Genomic DNA, 22,655 nt, shown 5'->3' with positions numbered 1-22,655 from the left:
ATTTTGTTGTCTAGAGCTCCTTCCACGCCGTTCTTCTGCACTGTTTTCCCGCAGCCGATTACTCTGAACCCCGGTATGTCTGTAGCTCTGCCCGTCGTTTTCCGGCCCAGTGAAAAGGTAAAGCAGCAACATCACAACTGCCCTCAGTGCTCAGGCTGCATTCTGGGGGACAGCAGTGGGCCTCTGCCTCTCTTGTCCTTTCTGATTTGTTCTCACTGGAATGTACGAGTCCTTGGGGAAATTCCAGTATAGAAGGAGTGGGCAGAATGACCTTCCTGATCTCTCCACGTCTTCATTACCTGAGGGAGCCCTACTCCTTGACTTCTCTGCAGATTTTGCCAATAGTTATGAGAGGAATCCTCACAAAAAGTATTATTCCCAGTTTTTCATTTACTACTTCTGCCTTTCAACTCAAGATAAAGTGCTTAAACTGTCCACACCTGGTTTGATCCCAAGGAAACACATCTGGGTGGTTTTAGTGCAGAACCTTGAGTTGAGGGGCTCACGTTCTGCCTTCCTACACGAGATTCCAAAGCCTCTACATTCAAGGGCTACCAGTTTTCTAAAGGGATATGTCAGGGGCCGACCTTCTTTTGGATGGAGAGTGTTTCTGTAAGCTTTATTTTAAACAGCAGTGATTCTTTTTATCCAGACCCTTTTCTTATTTTTCGGTTGTTTGTAGTGCCTGTCTTAGCTCTGAGTGTTGATCTCTGGCTCTTGTTGATAGCTGTGTGTCTTTGATGTGTACCTCTGTCCTGGCCATAGAGCATGGTCATTGGACAGATTCCCAGTACCTTGCTCTCTTAGTATCACGATTTTCTGATGACTGTTCAGTGTTCCCTTTATGAAATAAGCTGCTGGCCTTGTTCCATTTTCAGTGAATAGTTTGTCTGCAGCACATCAATTGCTAAAACAGGAGGCTGCCTTTCTTAGAGAGAGCAAGGACTGTGTGTGCTGCAGTGTCCAAGGTCTCTCCTTACCTGTATAAGTGTTACTCAGGAGGGTGACAAATGGGAAGCATAGAAAACACATATCTTTCAATTCCTTCTATCTTGGCTTTTTAGAAGATGTCCTGTGGCTGTTTCTACACAGTGCTGTCAATGCTGCATCTTTAAGTTGTGTGTTACCTGCTTGGATCTCTAGCTGACAAAGCATTTAATCTAAGATTGATACTTCTGTGCTCATGGAGCTCAAAGAAAAGCTGTACGTGCTTCAGTTCAGCTGAATTGGGATCTTGAAAATGCTGAAAGCAATCCATCTGCCTTGAAACAAACTGGGTGAAACTAATGTGGCCTTCAACTGCTCTTCGTGAGAGTATTTGTGTGTTCCCTGACCGAGGAGTATGCCTGAGTACCTTCCACACTGCCTGCCTTTTCTGAGTGATTCATATGCTCTCTGTCCTGCACAGAGGCCTCCACTGGTGCCTCTGTTGCCAACATTTGTTCCCCCAACACTTGGAGTGGTGAAGGTGACAGGGATTCATGGGTGGAGCTGCAGCACCTGCAAGGTGGAATCCATCTAACTGCTGTCTCCCTTTGTTTTTCTGTGCAGAGGGATTATGAAGACAACATCCTCTTTAGGAAAGCTGAGGGTGACTTCTCTGTTACCCTGCATGCTATGCTTCCACGCTTCTGTCTGTCCATCCCGGCCACTGTCCAGTTGCCTATCTGTGCTGTCTACAGTGCTACGGAGGCAGCGTTTCCTGTGTGCAACATTGGGTGAGTGAGAGGTGGCTAAGCAGACATTCTTTCTGTTTTGTCAGGTATTTTGCCACTTTCTTGGACTCTCCAGTGAATGCAGCTCGTTCCAGTGGTTATAAGTTTTGTTGGCTGCCTTAACAACAGGCATCTCTGCCTCCCCTAAGGTCTTGGCAGAAAAGGCAGCAGAACAGTAGTACAGGTCATTGTGGGCACATTTTGGCATCTCACATCTGTTTGTTGCCAGCATATGCTGAGAACCATTCATGCACAGGAGCTAGGTGGGGACAAGCACAGCACATCCCACATTCACTGGAGAGGCCTGGGCTTCCCTTTAACGGAAGGCCACCTGCCCAGCATGAACAGGGAGAGATGAGCTACCAGCTGGAAACATTTTAGCCATTCAGGAGCAAGGATGCTCCCAGTTACCGAGGTTTGTCCTACTTTAATGAGGAAGGACAGTACTGTAGAAAGGAATGCAGTGAAGTTCCCAGGCAAGGAGGAGGTGTACTTCCAACCAAGTGATTCCAACCATTTCAAGTGTTTCAGTCTCCACTTGGAGAAGTAATTTGCTACAAGTGATAGGCCCAGGATGTTGGAGGATAAGGATGATAAGCAGCACACAGTTTAGATCAAAACAACAGAAAAAGCTGATGGCATATCATAATCTCTGAAGAAATCAAACAAGGAAAGGGGTTCTGGAAAATTGAATAAGGTATTAGGGAAATACCTTTTTTTTCAATCCTCTTTTCTCACCTGAGCATGTGACACAGGAAACAATAGTCATTTAAATTAAGTAGCTGCAAATTTAGACACAAGAAAAGCAAATATTTAATTGTGGAACTGATTTGCTTGCTGTCACCTTATGGTCATTAATAAAGTTCTTAGCTGTAATAACTAAGATTCATTAAAGTGTGGACAGAGCATTTGCAGAGACTAGAGACAAATTTCTTCACAGCATCACATATTTGTCCAGCTGCATTTGGGATTCTTCCATTCAGCACTGGTTGCTTCACATCCTAACTGAATAACCTATTGGGAAAGGCCCACCTATGCATGATTGCACAGGCAGCAAATGATCCACTGATCTGCTTAAAATGTATCTCCATTTCCTAGTGATCTCGTTAGCATGTTTGCCTGGGAGACATCAAGTCCTTTCTCCATGAATCCTGAGTGTGGCACACTGAACCCAGGTGCTAAGTGCATGGTCAAGGTCGTCTTCATGCCTGAGGTGGCTGGGGTGCATTATGCAGCAGCAACATGCTGGTTTGGAGGTGAAGTGAAACAAAAGAGGACAATCATGCTAAAAGCCCTGGGTGAGTCTTTCTTGCATTTAACACTCAAAGAAATGTGTATTACCCCTGACTCTGGACTAGCATTCCACAGGGATACATGCAGGTACTGCACTCTGAGGCTCTGCCACGCTTGGCTCAACCCAGTGATGAGCAAGTGAAGCCCACAGTTTGAAAGTGGCCTGTGGAATTCTCTAATGTACTTTTGCCAATTTGGAAGTGTTATCTGAAGAGACAGAGGGTCCAATATGCCCTGTGGCATGTTTTGGCCAAACCAGCATTTCTAAGGCCTATTTGAGTTGACAGAGGGGAAGAAATGAGAGGAATTCACTGGAAAAAGCCTCCACAAACTCCTGGCTTTGTCTGCACTCAGTGTCTCCTGTCTGTCCCTGATAGACAGAGAAGCAGAGGAAAATTTCTAAAGCTTTCTGGATGCAAGCTAAAATAAGCAATGATTTCATTAGCAAGTCCATGCCTGAAGTGACTTGTATGGCCACTGACAAACAAAAAATGTGATTCTGAGTTAAGTAAATTAGGGCTAGAAGGGAGTTTATTTGATTCAAAGCAGGGATAACTTTGAAGGTAGATCTAACTTCAGAGTTATCTGAGGTTCTTCAGACCTTGTCCAGTTGAGTGTTGTATATTCAAGAGTAGAAGTTCCACCTGTCTTTCCTAATCCAGTAGTATACTGTTCTCTTTAACAGCCAAATACCCCTGCCTGTGTTTGAGCGTGACAGGAAAGAAGTCTGAAGGTGTACAGCCTGGAAAGTGTCAAGATGTCTTGTGTTTTGGATCAGTAGCAGTGGGGACAACTGTGGAGAAGTCTGTGGAAATCTTCAACGTGTCTGTGGTATGGGGAGAGGGAGATTGACTTCTTGTGAGAAGGTGGCAAGCTGACACATTTCCCTGGGATATGTGGTCTTGTTTATCTCCCTTAATGCTGTGAAAATAACCCAAGTGTGAATGAAGCAGAGGTGATGAGCCTTCCCCTACCAACCATGCCATTCACCCTTGCCTCCCAGCTACGGTGCTAGCAACGTAGCCATTTGCAGCGTGGTATTGCACTTTCCCCCTGCTTCCCTTCTGTGCCTGATCACCCTGCAGCTCTCCTGCCCACTCTGGACAAGTCCATCAATCCTGTGTGGCAGTTGTGTCAGTCTCAAATTGGGGTGTGTGTGTGTGTGTGTGTGTCCCAGGCAACTGATGGATCTTCTGCTGCCCTCTGTGGAATGCAACCCAGTGAATTATTCAAAAAGTTACATGGATTTGAGCACCTTGTTACCTGTGCCAGCTCAGCCCTTCCCAGCCTCTTAAGTGATAGATGTACTCAGAGACTGCTGACATATGTGACAGCAGTGCTGACTCCTCCACAGGCCCTGCAGCTTGGGAGTGAAAAAGACACACTCATTTTTGTGCTGTTATTATTCACACTGCAGGTGTGCTCAGCATTGCCAGGCAAGGATCAGGACAGTTTTTTAAAGGGTCTTGAGTAAGGTGTCAGAGCACCAGCTTTGTTTTTTTGGGAAAAGAAGACCCATAAACAAGGTAGAACTATGGATAGAGGAAATTAAGTTACTTGCCTGCATGTTCCCCTGGTCACAGCAGTCATTTACGCTATTTTGACCCTTAGGGACCTACCAGGTCTTTCCACCTACCAGGAGGGGCACTCCAACCCCAGAGATCACCGGGAGTTTTGCTGCAGCCTGCTGATTTCTGAGCATGTTGAGGGAGCTTGAGTTGCTTGAGTTGCCACCCATTCTCCATCAGAACAAAATGGCAGAGGTTTGCTGCACAGTGGTTCTGTGGTGGCCTTGGTGTTCTTGGTGGTGTTCAGCACTGCTGAAAACTGCAGTTCTTACCTGATTAGTGTCCTTCATTCAGAGCCATCCTGGCTCATGTTGGCTTCATTGTTAACCTGTTTCTTTTCTACTTGTAGGTTGATGCACCATGTAGAATAGAACAAGCAGGAGACCTTCTGCTTCGTGGTGATGTTTTCTCCTGTGATATGTCCAGTAAGGTTGTCCCTGCCAAAGGGAAGCTGGTCTTGTGCATACGGTTTCAGCCCCAAGTAGTAGGAGAGCACAGTACTGGCTATTTCACTATCACATCTGCTGGATGCCGCTTGAAGACTGTTCTGAAAGTGGTTGGCTCATGTAAAGGTACCAAAGCCTTTCCCGTTTCTCCCTGTCAGCTTCTCTGGAGGGAAAAGGTTAGTGCTTGGGGAAGGGCTTGAAGTTATCATAGCCTGAAGTCACAGACTAAACTCCTGCTGGGATCTGGCTGTCCCTGGTGTACCGTTTGGGATTTATATTTGCTTGACTGTTTTAAGTGAATGTCCAACTGTTTGCTGGGACCAGTAGGTTTGCTGAAGAGTTTCATCTGTTTGGGAATATCAGTTAAGTGCAGCAGTGTCTTGTGACATGTTGGAAGAAACAGCTATGACAGGTCCAGGATCTTATCTTGTGTGTTGTGCTAGGTCCTTCCGTGTCCCTGCAAAGTTCTGTGGACTTTGACTGGGTCAATCTTGGAGAAAGTTTGATGCGGACACTGAAAATCAGCAACGCGTCAGATGTCCCGGCCTATTATCAGTTTGATATTGATTGCAAAGGGAGCGTCTTCTCCTTGGATCGCCCCTGCGGAGTCTTGGAGGGCGCAACAACACTAAGACTGAAGGTGGTCTTTCGACCTGCTCACCCGATGAACTATCACCGCAGAGTCGCGTGCCTTGTCCACTACCAGGTATGGGAGGCAAAGGGTAGTTTCATTGCTGTGATACTTTACAGGCATCTTCAGTGTAATCCAACAGGACTGGCCTGTCTCACATAGCAGTCCCTGCAAATCTCTTCCCACTGCATTTTCATTGATAGCTATCATAGAATCCTTAAGATTGGAAAATACCTCTAAGATCATTGAGTCCAACCATTAACCCAGCACTGCCAAGCCCACCACTAACCGTGTCCCCGAGTGCCACATCTACAGGTCTTTTAAATACTCCAGGGATGATGATTCAACTACATCCCTGAGCAGCTTGGGGTGACAACCATTTTGGTGAACAATTTAAGCACTGCCCAAACACAACTTGAGGTCATTTCCTCTTGTCCCATCACTTCTTACGTGGGAGAAGAGACCAGCCCCCACCCAGGTACACCCTCCTTTCAGGTAGTTGTAGAGAGCAATAAAATTCCCCCTGAACCTTCTTTTTTTCCAGGCTAAACAGCCCCAACTCCCTCTGCCATTCTTCATAAGACTTGTGCTCCAGACCCCTCACCAGCTTCATTGCCCTTCTCTGGACATGCTTCAGCTCCTCACTGTTGTTTTTGTACTGAAGGGCACAAAACTGAACATAGTAGTCAAGACATATTCTCACAATTGCTGAGTACAGGGGGACAATCACTGGCCTGGTCCTGCTTGCCACACTGTTTTTCATACAAGCCAGGATGCCCTTGACCTTTTTGGCTACCCAGGCGCACACTTGCTCATGTTCAGCTGTTGTCAGCCATCACCCACAGGTACTTTTCTGATGAGCAGCTTTGCAACCACGCTGCCCCAAGCTTGTAATGCTGCCTGGGGTAATTGTGACCCAAGTGCAGGACCTGGACTCTTGTTAAGCAGAATCCCCATGGTGCAGGTTCCTGTCAGCAATAGGATGTGCACAGTCAGTAATGCCTGTGGATAGGGTGAGGTGCATCCTTTGTGGCTCTTGTCTGTTTAGGTCTCTCTCCTAACTTTGGCTGCATGGCTGTGCACTGAGTGCCTTCAATTTTAACTCCAGTTTCAAGAAAGTTCTTGTCTCACAAAGAGACATAAAGTAAATGGCAGCCTAAAACTGCAGATGCTAAGCCTTTCCCAGCATGGTTTTGGAAGTGAGATACTGGTATGGTGAAACTCTCAAAGCAATCACAGGACAGTTTATTTCTTATTATCCCGTCTTGTGTTTTCCCAGGAACCCCTGTATGTGGATTTTTTTGGTACCTGCCATTCAGACACAGCTAAGCCAGCCACACTTCAGAAGAGACACCTCTCCTGGTACCGAACCAACATGGTGAGGGGACTGACCTTCTACCCTCCTGATATCCTGAGTGAAATGCTGAAGGATGGGAAGTTGCAGATGGATGAAAAGGGAGCCCTCATGCTGGCCCCTGAGGTATGAGCTGCCGTTTCCTGGAATCTAAGACACTTTCAGCTCTTCTCTATACATGCTGGGTATGTGTTGTACAGAAGACAGATCTAGAAGGACTTGCAAGTGCCAGACTGATTTCTTTAGTATTTCTGCTGATGTTCCCAGTACACACCAAAACTATCTTTGTCAGCTGGCTCTTTTCCCATCTCAGCCACAAAGCTTCTTTCTGGCTTTAACTCAATCATTTTTTTGCTTCCTCTTTTGTTTCAGATTGAGGCTTACAAACAGAAGCCTCCTTGAAGCCTAGACTTTGAGCTGTCCTAGGAACTCTTGCTGAAGTGCCCTCTTACTCATGAAGGCAATCAGCACCTGGTGTCTCCCACAGGCACACTTTCCCTACTCACACTGAGATATTTCCGTCCTGTAGATTTCTGAGGACCAGCCGCCCAAGGAATACTTTGAACCCAATGCCATGGCTGAATATTTCTACGATGGTGTAAGCAGCGACCTGGCCTTGTTTCCTGTTCATGTTAGTGTCAGCCCCAGGGAGTATGATTTTGGATGCTGCGTGCCACCACAGAAATCTCTTTCTCTCTGTGTGACCAACCACACCAAAGGAAATATCATTGTTGCCTGGACTCCAAACCATGGCAGTGTCTTCCATGTGCGCCCTGAAGTCTGCGACGTGCCACCATTGAAGTCTTCAACCTTCCATGTCTTTTGCAGGCCCACTCAGATCAACAGTTTTTTTGCAGCAGAGCTGGAAGGTTTTGCTGTTTATAAGGTTAGTAGGAATTACTAAGACTAGAGGTGACCTAGCAAGCAACTTTTTGCAGAATGAAGTATTTCAGGGGAGTTAAAATTCAGTTTAAACCCTTTAAAGCTAGCACCTCTATTAACTCTTTTGGCCACTGCTTTGATACACTGTTGGGTTAAAGTTTCTCTTTCACCTGTGTCCTGGCAGAGAAATGACAGAACAAGTCACAGGTCTTGCACTTGCACAAGCACACTTGCTCTTACCCCTAGGAAACATGACGCATGGTACACCTCACTGAAAGAGGAATTACTATGAATTACTGCACTGTTAGTGTAGATGTGAGCCTGCACAAGAATGGTTATTGTGGCCTGGGTGATGAGCAAGAGCTTGGTCTTTGTGTCTGGCCCTCCACAAGTAAAGCTGCTGAGGGCACTGTCTCTTCTCCCAAGTGACGTGGGATTCACGTTACACAAGTCTGCAGTTACAGGAGATTTAGCACCCAGAAATGTCCTGGTAAGTGAAACTTAGCATTTGCCAGTCTCTCTCTCTTCGTTTCTCATCTGGCACTGGTCAGTCCTTCTTCCCTGAAAATGTCAATTCCTTAGCCCCAGGCTAAGGAATAAGGAATTCCTTAGCCCTATTGAACCAGCAGCTGCTTGAGGTAGTATGTGCACTGTTCCAACTCAGATTAATCTGTGATTCTGTGAAGGCACCTTGCCACACTCCCTTCTTGCACACACTGTGTTGTCCCTTGTGTGTCTGCAGGTGATGAGACACTACAGCAACATTGAGAGTGATGCCACCATCTGTCCGTCGTGGTGCCTGACTGTGAGGCTGAGAGCACACACATATGAAGCAAAACAGGAGCACATAATTCCACAGTACATCCTGGATGTCCCCAAAGTGTGTAACTGATTGACCTTTGGATCTTTGCAGAGACACTCAGTGTTCTGAATTCTTTACTTTGTCTCTCATTGCACTGGGATGTGACTTTGGTGGTGTCTGATGGTGTGGAAGCTCCTGCTGTGGTACAATAGTATGCTGTTTCTCCTGCATTAGCTTCCCAACCTCCACCATGTCAGCTGTACTAATCATCTCATTAGTTCTGAGAGGAAAGCTGTTGGGATCACCTTCTTTTCTGTTTAGGTGGACATAGGCACTAACAAGGGGATCCCAGGAGCCTCAAAACCTGCATGCACTTGGGCAAACAGAGTCCTCACGGAAGAGAAGTGGTTGTAAGATACAGGGGAAGGTTCTCTCTCTTCCTGCTGTTTCTGTAGCACAGTAAGGTATTTTTCTATGAGGTTAAGGCAGATCTGATCCTAAGACATAAGAATAGTCTTGAGAAGCTCTTATGAAATCTCTTCAGCTAATCTAGGCCATGCAGCCTTTATTTGATGTGCATAAAGTGGAGCAAATTCTAGCCTGCTGGAATTCTTCCTCCAGGATGATCCTCCTTCCATCCATGCAGAAACTGCAGGCACCAGCAAGCAGCTTGCTTACTGGATGGGCATAAAGCATAGCCTGATGGAAAATAGGTTCACCAGTCCCGTGAGCCCATGAGGGCCACTATGGGAAGGGAAAAGACCATAATTTGTGTACCCTTAGGTGGTTTAATTTCTTTTCTTGAAAAGAAGTAGTTAGAAAGATCTCCATAGACTCAGCATAGTGCTTATTGGAACCTGGAACTTAATATAGTGAAAACTTTTTCTTTAAGCTGGTTTTAAACCCAGTGAAAACAACCTTTTTTGTTTGTCTCCACCAGACTTTTCCTCCTGTGGTTTGTGACACTGATACCTACTGCAGCATGCTGTTGTCCAACACGAACACCTCTTTGATAACCTTCAGTGTGAACCAAACTGCCTGTCCCTGTGTTTTAGTCAAGCCCAGCTTAGGACATGTCATTCCAGGAGGCCACCAGATTTTCTTTCTCTCCACTCACCCAGTTAACACAGTCTTGCAGCAGCATGTCCTGCCTTTGGAGCTGAACTCTTATCCTGCATACACCAAGGTAAGGAGAGGGAAGTGGAAGATGGTGAGGAATGTTTTGTTCCTTTGTAGTCTTCCCTTTTCATAGTGACTTGCACTGGGATGCTTATTACATCTCCTTATATTTTTCTCTTTGGAAATAGGAATGAAAGAATATTTTCAAAATTGAATATGAAGTCAACATTGCAGAAAAAAGGCCTTTGTGGTGCCAAACATCCTGTACCCCTTGTTCCTTGCATTTCCATCTCTTGGAATACACTGTATTATGCTAAGGGCCTGACTTGACAGCACAGCCTAAAGCCCTTCCCCTCCTTCTTAAGATCCAGATTTTTCTTACTTCTCTCTCGGAAGGAGCAACATCTTTGTGAGGTTCCTCCAGAGGTCGCTGAGACTTCTAGCTAATGTCTGTTACTTTTTCTTTTAATTCCACAGGAGATTGTTCTCCAGAGTTGTGGGCAGTCCCTTCTTTTGCTCTTAGAAGGTAATGGAATTCTCTACTTCAAGCCTTTCCAAATAGGGGCCTCCTCTACACGAATGTACACCATTAAAAACTGCACAAGGCTACCCATGGTTTTCACATGGAGGATCCGTCAGTCAGACAGTAAGATCCTGTCTGTCAGCCCCACTTCAGGGATCCTCCAGCCCTATGAAGCCGTGGTAAGTTCAAATTCTACCAAAGTTGTAGTTTGCTCTCTGCAACACAACCTCAGCCTGGTTTTGAATATCTGGATGTTCATTCCAGTGTGAATCTTTGATGCAGATGGAGGTGGTGTGTCCGTAGAGAACTAGGTTAGCTACAGTGGAGGAAGGGACAATTGCATTGAATGCAGTAGTTGAGGTGTTTGGGTTTATCTCTGGACTGGAGCTCCTGTGGGCACTCTTCCCTCTTGTGATTGCAGGCTCAGGCTTGGACTTTTACTCCTAACAAGAAAACCAAGTTTGTGCTGCGAGCTATGGTGTTTGTGAAGTGGAAAAGCCCAGAGCCCGTGTCTCCCAAAGATGTCCATTATGTCTTACGGGTCATTGGAGAAGGGGCACTGGGCACCATCAGGGTAAGGAACATGATGGGCCCACTGAGTACTAGTAGGGGGGACCAGGGTGGGACAGAGGTCTTGGACTTTCCCTTTTTGCACAATCTGTACTGGAGGCAGCCAATAAGGATTCACAGCAAAATTCCCAGACATTGTTTTCAGTGTCAATGACAGTACTCATTCTAGTGGCCTAATGGCAACATGTTGTAAATGTCCTGCCAGTTCAAATACAACCTTAACAAATCATCTGGGATTGCTCTATTCCAGACTAAACCAAACAAGCCATTTGGCTCCTTGGTAATCACCTCTCCTTCTGCCTGTTTTCCTTCTCCATTTGTTTTGCTGTTAGTCTGATTTCTAAGAGTAGTAGACCTTTGAAACTGGTATAGCCAGTATACCTCCACGTGGCTTTCCTCCTGTTATCTGCAGGTCTGTGCAGCCACTTTCATTTTTAGTCAGGTTTCTTAACAAACCAGTGGTAAATAAAAGAATACTTTGTAAATCATTGCTCAATGTCAATCATGTTGATTGATGGGTGATAATGTCTTTGAGGTACCTAGTCATTATAAATTGTATGTGAGTGCAAAACTAGCCAAAAGAGAGGGGTACTCTTTAAGCAGTCACAAAAGGGCCAGCAAAAATCTCTCAGCCTTGACCCAAGTGCAGCTGACCAGCTGTGTTCTCACAGCCCTGAATATGCTACATCCTACCCAGCAAACAGCCTAAAAAACAGTAGGAGAAAGCATTTGGAGGAGGGATTGAGTCCCTCGCAGACCTGTTCCACATTTTATTGTGCTCCAGCTACCTGAAAGGAGTTTGTAAGCAAAAGTGGGTGTTGGTCTCTTCTCCTGAGTAATAAGCAATAAGGCAAGAGTAAATGACTTAAAATTGCACCAGGGGAGGTTTAGATTGGATGCTTGGAAAAATTTCTTCAGGAAAGGGGTTGTCACTCATTGGAATGGGCTGCCCAATGAAGTGGTTGAGTCATCATTCTTGGAAGTATTTAAAAGACATGTGCATGTGGTACTCAGGGACATGGTTTCGTGGTGGCATTGACAGTGTCAATGGTTGGACTCAATGATATTAGAGATCTTTTCTAACCTTAACTATTCTATCTCCCAGGGCATGCCAGGTCCTACACAAAGCAGGGAGTCCTTTGCACTGCTCTGCATGTGCCAAGGGATCGGCATGTGGTGATATAAGTGGTGGCTACACTCAACCACCATGCCTGGCATGTTAAAATGACCTCAGCATGGTGGGTTTGTATTCCAGGCACAACAGGAATATCTGGACCTTGGAAATGTTCTAGTTGGTGATCAAAAAAGCTGCAGCATTGTACTGCTAAATGATGGAATCTGTACTGTGAATTACATCCTCAGTGTGGAACAACTCTTCACAGGGCCCTATGACCCTGAGGAGGTCCGCAACGATCTACTGGGTACTGTAAAGGAATTAACATGAGACAGGACCTTAGTTTTCCCCTCTTTTCTCCAAAACCAATCTAGAATTAACTTGGAGGTTGGACTGCTTGCTGGTTGGCTTGCACTGATTCTCTCAAACCTTAAGTTTTCTGCCCCTTTGTATAGGATGTGACTTTTCTATCTTGCTGGAAAAAGCATAATCCAGAGTCTGACAATTGAAGTTAGACCAATCTGGACCTTGAAATAAGATACAATTTCCCAACAGAGGAAGAAGTTAAATAAAGGACCTTACCAGAAGAAATGTTGGAGCTCAGCTTTTAGCTGCCTTTCTAGAGGACCTCCAGTTGGGAAGTTCCTTGCTCTTTGCTGGCCAGAGGCAATTTGGGTACTCCCAATGAGCTGGCTACAGTTGTAGTCTGGGAATCCAAAGTTCAGCACTTGAAGCTAATCCTAACTATTAGGCAAGGGGTGGCAGTGGCTAGAGTGCAGGTAGACTTAGGGATCTGTGTGCCACAACATGTGTGGTGTAAGAGACAGTAATGCCAAGAGCTCATACCACCTCTTGTATCCTACAGCTCTAGAGCTGGAACACTCCAGAGGAACAATTCCCGCAAGATCAAAAGCTTTTGTCCGAATAAAAGTAAGGCCAGCCCGTCGGCTGCAATACACCTGGACAATCAAATATGATATTTGCACATCCAGAGGTGAGATGGACGTTTCGGGGTGTTCAGAGATAGGGGACAGTGTTTGTAAAAGAAGAGACTAGCAAGACAAGGAGTTTTCAGCTTGGAAGGTGAAAAATGTAATGTCATATGAATGAAAAGGGAGCACAAGATATAAATAACTGTTTATGATTTTTCAGTGTGAAAACAAGGGGCACTTCATAAAATGTTCAGGCTGTAGGTTTAAATCAAAAAAGGTTTTTCTCACATAGTGCAAAACTTAATTGTGTAAATGCACTGTTGAAAATGATCACATTCATAGTCTTTTGGTGATGTCTAAATGCAGAAGTCAAGGTACAACTAGTAGTCAGTGGTTTAGGAGTTCTGAGAAGCTGCCAAACAAAAGACTATGTACAATGCCCATTCTTTTGTTGTTCTTGGTAGGGCCTCTTTCCTCTTTGCTGCGGTCAAAATGACCCAGGCAGCAGCCCCTTAATGGTACATGACTACTTTTTGGTGTTTCTTTCTCTCCCAAGCTGCAGATCTTGCAAGTGCAGAAGAGACGCAGGAGGCCCTCTGCTACATTGTAGCAGCAGGTGTCTACCCAACTTTGCGCATCACAGATGCTTGTACAACAGGGACTGCCAGCAGCAACAGCAAGGTGCACATCTGGAAGCGCTTCTCCTTGGACACACTGAATGAATTCTTGGAGCGAGACCCAACTCCTGGCGAGCTCACCTACAAAGTCCCCACAAGGCACAGGTGAGATGAGGAAATGGCTCAGTGGATCTTTGAGTCCCTTGTATGAGCCAGACAGAGATGTTGTGGCTTACTGGCATGTGTCGTAGCTCCTTGCTGCATGGCACCCTGTTTTTCCATCCTAACTGCTGCAGGCAGTTACTCACTTCCACTTCTCTGCTTAAGCTCCCTTGAAAGGAGCCACAGAAACAGAGAATAATTTAATTGCAATAGACCTCCAAAAGTCTCTGATGTAGCCCCTTGCTCAAAGCAGGGACATATACATCAGGTTGCCCAGGACCTTATTCAGTTCAGTGCTGAATATCTCTGAGAATGGAGAAACCATGGCTTGTCTGAACTCCTGTTTAACCACTTCCATGGTAAAAGCCCTTTCCTTAGTATCTCATCAGAATATCTTGTTTTGCAACTTGTGCAGTTGCCATCCCTGACCCATTGCTTCATAATGCTGAACAAATCCAGGTCCTTTTGTCCATCCTTGTAATCATAGAATGGTTTGGATTAGAAGGGACCTTAAAGATCATCCAATTCCAACCCTTCTGCCATGGACAGGGATGCCTTCCACTAGACCAAGTTGCTCAGAGCCCCATCCAGCTTGGCCAATGTGCTCCAGCCCTCAGCCATTTTAGCGGCTCTCCATTGGGCCTGCTCCAGTGTGTCAGTGACTTCCTTATACTGAGGAGCTGAGGAGACACTTCAGGCTAAGTAGGACTCTCGTATGTCACTCACTTTCATAAGATATACATAAAAGATTTTGAAAAGAAAATCAGGTCTGCCTTATGCCCAGTGTCCTTTTTCTCAAAAGGGTCAAGAACATCAGGTCAGACAAGAATTATAAGGAAGACATCCAGTATGGAATGACCTTTCCCCTGTCATGCCCTGATGACCCTTCCTCCTGTTTCAGTTTAATATCTTTTTTCTCTCCTGTTACCAGCACATGCTTGATCCCTCCAGTGTATACCCCTCTCCTGCTGGATTTTGACTTTGGGTCTGCCCCGGTAGGCTCAGAGCCTACCAATGTGATGCTTCTGCTGGAGAACAAGGGTGTGGTACCTGTGGACTGGTAAGCAGTGCTCACTGGAGCTCAGCCTTCTTTCTGGGGGTCTGGAAGTGCTCAAAGGGCTGTGAGAAATTTGCAGATTAATAGGGTGGGTTTTGTGGGTACAGCTGCAGCTGAGATCTGTTGATGAGTCTAGGTGGGAAAGCAATCAGGGAGATCCAGATCAGAGCCGATGAAATGTGGTGTTGCCCCCAGATGGGCTAAGCCCATTTGGATTGAATATGTGACCATAGCCCTGGGGAAGTTGCATATCCTTGTTGCTGACCAGCTGGTTGGTTCCCTAGGGCCTTCTTGTTTCCTTCTGATCAGAAGATGGACATAGAGTGCTGGGCAGAAGATGTTGACTTTACCCCCCAGGAGCTGCACCAGATGAGAATTCAGGATAACCAGCTCTTCAGTGTTTCCCCAAAGTCAGGAACACTTCTTCCAGGGATGGAGAAATCTGTCCAGCTCTCACACAGGTGATGACAAGTACCTGTTCTTCAGAGCTTCATGCTGTGTGCCAGAACAACACATGCCATCAGTCCCCTGAGTTTCCATGCCAAATTTTCCTTTCTCATCGTATGTTCCTCAGCAGAGGCTGGGCAAGTAAAAAGTTCCTGAACGTGTCCAGTTTCTGGACCCCACAGAGCTAGTCTTCCTCAGAAGAATGTTTTAATGTCCTTTGACACTGCAGAGCAATAGACATTTAATGTGACATGCTGGGGACAACTGACCTGACAGTTGAGGAGATGAACAAGATGCTGCACTTCCTGCACTTTTGATTATGTAATGATATTCTGTTTTTTTTGTCATCAGCTAGAGCTGCTAGCCCTTGCATGCCTGTGGAAGGTACGAAGAAAGCTGAATGCTGCCCCTCTCAAAGCAGACCATATCTGAGAAGTTCTGGCATTTTGCTGGCATAAAAACTTGGGTCCCTAAATAGGTGTATGACTAAAATCAACATTGTATCACTCATTCCCACCCAAACACCGCTGGGTTCCCCCCACCTCCCTGCGGCCCTTACGCAGCAGTGACTCTTTAGCGGGGAAGTGAATTGTCTCTAATGTTCTGTGTGACTCTGACTCTATTATCCTGGGCACAAGGTTGATTTCTACTGTTTTCCTCTCTCTCCTCTTTCACTGCTAGACATGATTTCATTGGCACTGATCGCCTCCCTGTCCTGCTGAAGATTTCCTATGGCCATGAGATTCTGGTAAGATAGCAGGTGTCCCTTCCTTCCATTTGCTGAACAACAGCAGGTAGGAACTGAATTAATAGGTGTTTTCCCCAGAATCCGCATAGTGTACGGGGGGCTGTGGCCTTCCCCTGGAATTTGCACTAGCCAGGCAGTAAGAGAGGGCCAAGCAGAGACATAAAAACAATGTTCTGACAAACTTGTGGTTCCAGCACAGAGTGATGTGGGCAGTGCACTGGCAGAATGGCCCTTGGATGTTGCATCTGCTGGATTCTTCATCAAGAGGACTATTATTTATTTATTATTAACCTTTGTGTTCTATTAATGGTGTTAGTGCAGAATTGCTTATTCCTTCAAGATAACTCCAAGTCCAAAACAGCCTTCCCAGGTTTTATGGTCCCTGCATGTTTTCCACACTCTGGTGTAACTTATGGTCAGGATTCCTGTGCATGCCTCCCCTTATTTCATCTGCCTCACTGTGAGTTGTTCCATGCACTTCCTGGAGTTCAGATCTGCAGCCATCCTGCTTCTCTCCTATGCAGCTTTCCTGAATCCCTCCATCTCATCAATCCTCCATACTCTACTACCCCACCCTGGAATGTGCTTTTCTCCAAATATACCATCATCACCTGTTGTGATGGTAGTTTGGGAATGCACAGGGTGGCAGAGCATCCTCCAGGTCTGGGGTTACAGGATCAGCTCCTTCCCCAAGCTCAGAAGATAGTCCCTGGGTTCCTGGTTGGCTGCAGCCTTTGTCCATCCACTTATTTCTCCTACCAATGATAGAGGAGATTCTTACTCATTCTTCCTGCTTGGCTGTTTTCTAAAGCATCCCAGAGCTGATCTGTGGTGTGTTTTCCCTGAGCATGTCCTCAGGCTTAGAACTAATTTCTCTCTCTCCCCCTCTCTCAAACTGTCAGTTAGAGTCAAAGTCACCTTGTGCTCTGCCAGGCACCACTCATGCCCAGCTGAGCCTTCCTGTCTGTCTCTGAAGTTTCCTATGAGACCATTGTGTTCACATATCTCTTTTATTTTTCCTTTCTTTCAGGACTGTTGTCAGCTGAAAATCCAACCCTTTGACCAAGCTGTTCAAACAGTGGCTTAACTGTGCCTTCCCTCAAAGCCCTTGGACAGGCTCCCTGTGCTCTGCCTGCCTGGCACAATCCCGAGAGTGACTGTGAGCCTTTCACCAGCTGGCCAGTGAGGGAAGAGGCTTTGGAGCACCAGCAGCCTATAGGGCATACATCCTCTCTTGCTGTATAGCCAGTGGCTTTGGTGGCTACCAGAGGCCACCACCCTCCATCATGCTGTCACTGCAGAAGGGGCTAGAAAAGCATAGGATACCCTGGGGATGAAAAGAAAGATCCCTGGTGCCTTTGAGCTCTGGCAATAGGAGATCCAGTCCAGAGACATGGAGCAGTGCAGGTGGTTGCAACCTGCAGAGATGCAGTGCCACTACTGAACTGCTGATATCAGGAAGTGGGAATGGGAGATACTTCTTCTGCAAAGAGGGCAGCTGAGGGGCTGAACACAGTGTGCCTGCTTTCCTTGCAGTCATGGCATGAAGTGCACAGAGTTTCCATCTCCTGGGGCAGAAACTGCCCTAAGTGTGCTCACATTCTAGGGATGAGCAAATCCTCACCTGTGATTCTGGTGAAATGTGCAGAGCATATGCTAACCTTAAGCATATGCTAACCTTGAGCAAATGCTGTAGTGTCACCCCAAAAGTTAAGCCTTGGAAGTTTCCAACAATAAACAGAGGAGGAGCCCATTGGGCTGGGGTGTTGCTTGGTTACTCTGTCAAATTCCAAATTATTTGGCTTCAGAGCTGTGTGATTAGCCACCTGCAAGCCAATGCCTGTTTTTCCTTTGGGTTTAAATTCACTTCTGCGATGAGTTTACCTACATGGATAGATTTTGACCTCCTGCTCCTCTGCTTACCCAACTTAATTTTCAGGAGAAGCTTCTTCTCTGTTATTTCTTCCCCATTCAGTGGCCAGTTTTTAGTCCTCTGATGATTTATAGGTACTCTGAAGGACCCAAACTGATTTCCAATTGGCAATTTCTTCTGGCTGTACGAGGAGACATCTGTAGGACTTGTGTGTTACTTAATTCCTTGTGCAGCAGGGAAACAAGGCCTCCTACTACCTAATGCTCTCAGAGATTGTCCTTTGCCTCTTCACCTGTAAGACTGCTTGTTCTCAGAGCTCTGAGATTGTTTGGCCAGGCAGAATTTGCAGCCCCCAGCAGTTTTAGTAGGAAAAGCCCAGCCAGCTGCATGTGTTGCTGGCTGAGGTAGGCTGGTTCACAGAACTCCCTGGACAGAAGGGCTGGATCCCAAGGAGAATCCCTGAGCACACAGGTTTTATAAACTGCAAGTGTTTGCACTTCACTTCATAGCTGCTATTTTGGTATTGTGAGATGTTATCATCTGCAGCATGTGTTCTCCAGGCAGCTCTCCTCTCTGGGGAATCTGCCATCCCCTGGCATCCCTCTTTTGCTCTTAAGTCTTCACTGTGGGATGAAGTCTATGTACTCTAGAAGGAGAATTGATTGCAGCAATTCTTCACTTTTCTCCATTTGTCTTTCTTTAACTGATAATCCTCTAAATGTCATATCCTGTGTCCAATGAAAACCGATGACAGTTTTTCCTGAGCAGTTCTGGTCTGTTGGAATGCAAGGTGGCGTTTAGATCAAAGTTTTATGAGTGGGTGTTTCACTTCCAAAGCTCAGGGTGGTTCCTATCCCTTTTCCCCTTGAAATTTGGAAGCAAAGCTTTTGTCTTTCTCCTACTTTCACTTCATCTGGCAAGCTGTGGTTCTCAGGAGGCTGAATACTCATGTAGTGCTTTGAAAAGATTCCATGTAGGACCTTGCTAACCTTGTATTTCTAGTTCTTTCTCCCTCTTCATTTTGCTCATAGATCTGAACTGGAATGGGTTTTTTAAAAGGAGCTGTCATTCTCTGCTCTTTTTAAAGTAGCTGATACAGTATCTCCTGCAGGTGTCTGTCTTTGCAAATATTCCCTCTGTCTTTTACGCATCTATTTGTAGAATAGCCATGCTTCAGGCTTAACTTACTGTGAATTGCAGCAACTTGGCTCCTGTTGGCCCATGCAGAGACATTACTAGGTGACTGCTTTGCAGCCTCTACCCCAAAGCAGACAGCTCAGGGGTACTTTGGGGTGATCCTGCAGAAAACAGTGCATCATCAGTACATCTTCAGCCTGATTGTGGTTTCCTCAAAATGCAAGAGCCTGTGTGAATGCAAAATCCTTTCTGTGAAATAGCTCTGTAAATCTCTCCACTTTGCTTGGAGTGCCTGGTGGCTGCTTTGCCAACAGGATACTGTTGATCATCACTTGATCACTTAGTTCAGCTGGAATCTTCTTGCTTTTGGACTCGCTTATAACTTTTGGGCTGCTAAACACATTCTTGGAGCACTCTAGAGGACATCCAGATGATCCTTTCCAAGAGGAGTCCATTACTTACCTAAATATTGTCTTTCCAAAGTATTTGGCTGTGACAGCTGCACACGCTCCTATGTACAGTCCAGACACTTTCATTCATGGAGAATTTCCACCATACACTTGTACAGAGAAGCACTGATGCTGATGCCTAGCATAGCAGAGAGAAAGGTAAAGTCTTTCTGACCAAAGAAAAGAACCTTTCAGAGAAAATCTGGAGTAGATTCCCCGTCTCCTTGATTTTTGTCTTAGGATATGCTTTCCTGGCATTACCAGTTAAAGTTTGTAACTGGGTGGCCTTCGTTTGCAAAGTACTTCAGAGTCCTTGTGCAGTTGTTAGTGATGGAACCAAGGCCCTGTGAGAAAGTGACTGCATTTCTTTCCACTGTAGCTGACCTTCAGTGGTGTGACAGTGGAACACGACCAGCGGTACGTTCACTTTGCATCCACTAAGCATGTCTTCACACCCATTGCTGTCGGACACTCCCAGCCCCCCACACAGGTGAGCATCTTGGAGCCAAAGCCAGCAGCAAGTGTAGGGAAGGACCTAGTACTACTGTGTCCCAAGGACAGGCAGTGTCTGATGCAATTCTCAGAAAATGGAATGGCCTCCATAGTGAAGCATCCCAGGAGAACTCTGAGGATAGTTCTAGGCAGAGTTTGGAAAGAGCTGCTGAGAAAATACTTCTCACCACCTGCAGTTTGGTGTTCACTCTGTAATCAGAATGCTTATGAGGCATGTTGGGCTGTTCACTTATTCTCTTGCATTGTATCTGAGTGAAAACTTGCCTAGCTGCTCCAAGTACTCTGGAAATAAACCCTAATTAGTTTTTTAGTAAATTAATTTAGCTTCCTTGAACACTTATTCAGCAAAAAGGCAGCTTTGATTCTGTTCTGCCTAATTTACTTGGGAAATGAACAAGTCTGAATTGAATTAAGAGCACTTTAATACAAGTGTTTTTGCATTTTACGTAATCTGCTTTACAGTGATCCCTTTAGCTAATCTGTATTAATTTTCCCCTAGTGTGAATTGGCAGGACACCATTTGGAGAGGCACTTTGGTTATCAATGTATGTGTGGGGATAAACCTTCAGCACAGTGCCTATCAGAGCCTCGGTGTTAAATCTTGACACTATGAGGTCTTCTCATTCTTAGGAGATAAGCTGATTAATTAAATATTAATGCTTATCAGCATCCCCTGGGGAAGTGTTAACTAGTTTAACTTGTACTTGGTATAAAAAGCACCGCTCCTTCTGACTCACTTCAGATTTATAAACTCTACAATGGTGGCTCCATGCCTGTGACATTTGAGGTTCAGCTGGACAATATTGTGAAGATAAAGGAGAAGAATTTTCAGCATCCTGTGTTTGTCTGCCTAACTCCTAGAGGAGAAATCCCCCCTGGTGAATCAGGGCACATTGAGTGGATCTTCTCACCACTGGAAGCTAAAACATACACGGTAAGAGCCTCCTCATGACTGAAAGAAACAGATTCTATTGTTGACCTAAAATTCTTAAGGTTTCTTACTGGTGGTTGTCATGTAATGCTGCAGCTGAATTGAGCTCTCTGTCTCTAAGAAGCAGAGTCTTGAGAGCAAATGAGTGGCTGGTCTGCTCTGGAGATGGAGCAGATAAATTTGTCTCATAAGTTTTTTCTTCCCAAGAAGAGATATCTTCCACAACCAGAGTCATCCCAGTATATATTTTTCAAGTAGCAAACAGTAACTGGGCATATCAGTAGTATCTGTTCAGATTTGTGGTTCTTTGTTGACCTCCAAAAATTCCCACCAAAGAGACTGAAGTCAGTGTCTTCTGTCATTGCAGTGAATGCTGCTGCAAACTTCTGACAGCAGCCTTCCCAAAGACCTCTGTCCTGGGCTGCAGCAGGCAGGCAAGGCCAGAGCTCTAGCACTACTTGTTGCTTCAGTCTGTGGTGAATGCATGGATAAAGAAATGAATTTACCTTTAAAACTCCAGCCTTTGCTCCAAGATGTAGTCTCTGTCCATCTCATGCTGTAACTGGCTAATTGACTACTTAACCAGCTTTCCTGGGCTAGCAGGAAAAGCCAAGGCCTGAAAGAGCAAAAGAGACTGGATTTGTCTTTATCCATGCATGGGGTGTATTTAGGCCAGTCCATTAGCAAGCATAGACTTGCTAATGCGCATCTCTCCCAAATATGACTCTGGGCTTAAAATTTTTGCTAATTTTTTGCTAATTTTTGCTAATGCGCATCTCTCCCAAATATGACTCTGGCCTTAAAATTTTTATCTTGTCTGAGGCAGGTTGATGTTCTCATCCACATCCTGGAGGGTGAATCGACCCAGATTACTTTCCAGGGAGTAGGCTACAATCCAAATATTGTAGGAGAGGCTGCCACATCCAGACAATTCTTTAATTCTGCAGTCATTCCAGGTTCTGCCAAGCTAACTGTGCCTGGGCAGGTAAGTCCAAGTGTGGGATATAAGCAATATGATCAATCCAGAAATGTGTGTGAGAGACTGAAATATACAAGTGGCCCCATCTTGCAATCGTCTGTGTTGCAGGAGAGTTCATTTGCCAGGAGACAGAACAAGACATTTCCCTTCCAGCAGGTGATCTAGAGCTTAACTCATGGATGCTGAAAGGCGTCTTCCTTCCAGCTTGTCACTTCCATAGCCATTAAAACAAAAACGGGTTTGGGTTTGTTCATGTAATTTTTTCTTAGAGGTTACCTCCATCACAGCTGCCTTTCTTCTGTGCAGTTACAACACCTTTTTCTTTCCTACATCATTCTAATAAAGATCATTATACTCCTGCCATGCTCTGTCAGGGCTTGGCTGCCATCATTTCCCAGCCAAACTCAGGTGATTCATAACCTGAATGCTGACTGCAGGGTGGTCACCTATTCAGGCACATGCAGAGGAATGCACTTGTTTGGCCTGCTGCTGGCTCAGCAGGAGCTTGTCTGGCCTGGCTGGAGCTGGCCTGCCAGCCTGGACAATCTGTTGTTAAACTCACCCACAGATCCAAGCACAGTGAATGAGCATTACACAGCAGCAGCAGAGGCTTTCTCTTGGCAGGTAAAGGATTCAACCTGTGAATGTGACCTTAGCATGCCTTCCTTGGAGCCAGCCACAGCTCCACATGCTCTTTTGCTTCCAGCAGGGCAGTTATATTCCTGAGAACAGCAAAGAGAAGATGATTGAAAACTGCCTCAGTCTGACAATGCAGATGGCATTCTGCAAAGCT

The 22,655-nt window shown here is 45.6% G+C and overlaps 1 protein-coding gene across 6 annotated transcripts in view; it reads left to right on the top strand.

The window, feature by feature from the left end:
* Nucleotides 1–22,655, top strand: part of CFAP65 (cilia and flagella associated protein 65) — a 32,551-nt gene that overhangs the window by 1,958 nt on the left and 7,938 nt on the right. For 5 of the 6 annotated variants that reach the window (XR_005257619.1, XM_038143161.1, XM_038143158.1 and 2 more), the window contains exons 4-24: nt 15–117; nt 1,552–1,718; nt 2,814–3,013; nt 3,694–3,839; nt 4,926–5,148; nt 5,466–5,728; nt 6,933–7,133; nt 7,537–7,893; nt 8,632–8,769; nt 9,632–9,877; nt 10,288–10,512; nt 10,755–10,907; nt 12,159–12,324; nt 12,883–13,011; nt 13,506–13,731; nt 14,660–14,788; nt 15,070–15,246; nt 15,914–15,980; nt 19,819–19,929; nt 20,695–20,886; nt 21,710–21,868. Coding sequence is in view for 5 of the 6 variants with exons in the window: in XM_038143161.1 (XP_037999089.1) it covers nt 15–117; nt 1,552–1,718; nt 2,814–3,013; nt 3,694–3,839; nt 4,926–5,148; nt 5,466–5,728; nt 6,933–7,133; nt 7,537–7,893; nt 8,632–8,769; nt 9,632–9,877; nt 10,288–10,512; nt 10,755–10,907; nt 12,159–12,324; nt 12,883–13,011; nt 13,506–13,731; nt 14,660–14,788; nt 15,070–15,246; nt 15,914–15,980; nt 19,819–19,929; nt 20,695–20,886; nt 21,710–21,868 (3,778 nt within the window). In the remaining variant the exon portion in view is untranslated. The remainder of the gene's footprint in view (nt 1–14; nt 118–1,551; nt 1,719–2,813; nt 3,014–3,693; nt 3,840–4,925; nt 5,149–5,465; nt 5,729–6,932; nt 7,134–7,536; nt 7,894–8,631; nt 8,770–9,631; nt 9,878–10,287; nt 10,513–10,754; nt 10,908–12,158; nt 12,325–12,882; nt 13,012–13,505; nt 13,732–14,659; nt 14,789–15,069; nt 15,247–15,913; nt 15,981–19,818; nt 19,930–20,694; nt 20,887–21,709; nt 21,869–22,655) is intronic. The other variant, XM_038143160.1, reaches the window with a different exon arrangement.

Source organism: Motacilla alba, chromosome 7 (genome assembly GCF_015832195.1).
Source record: "Motacilla alba alba isolate MOTALB_02 chromosome 7, Motacilla_alba_V1.0_pri, whole genome shotgun sequence".
NCBI lineage: Eukaryota > Metazoa > Chordata > Aves > Passeriformes > Motacillidae > Motacilla > Motacilla alba.
Note: the sequence above shows the minus strand (reverse complement) of the source record. Positions and strands in the feature narration are given on the sequence as shown.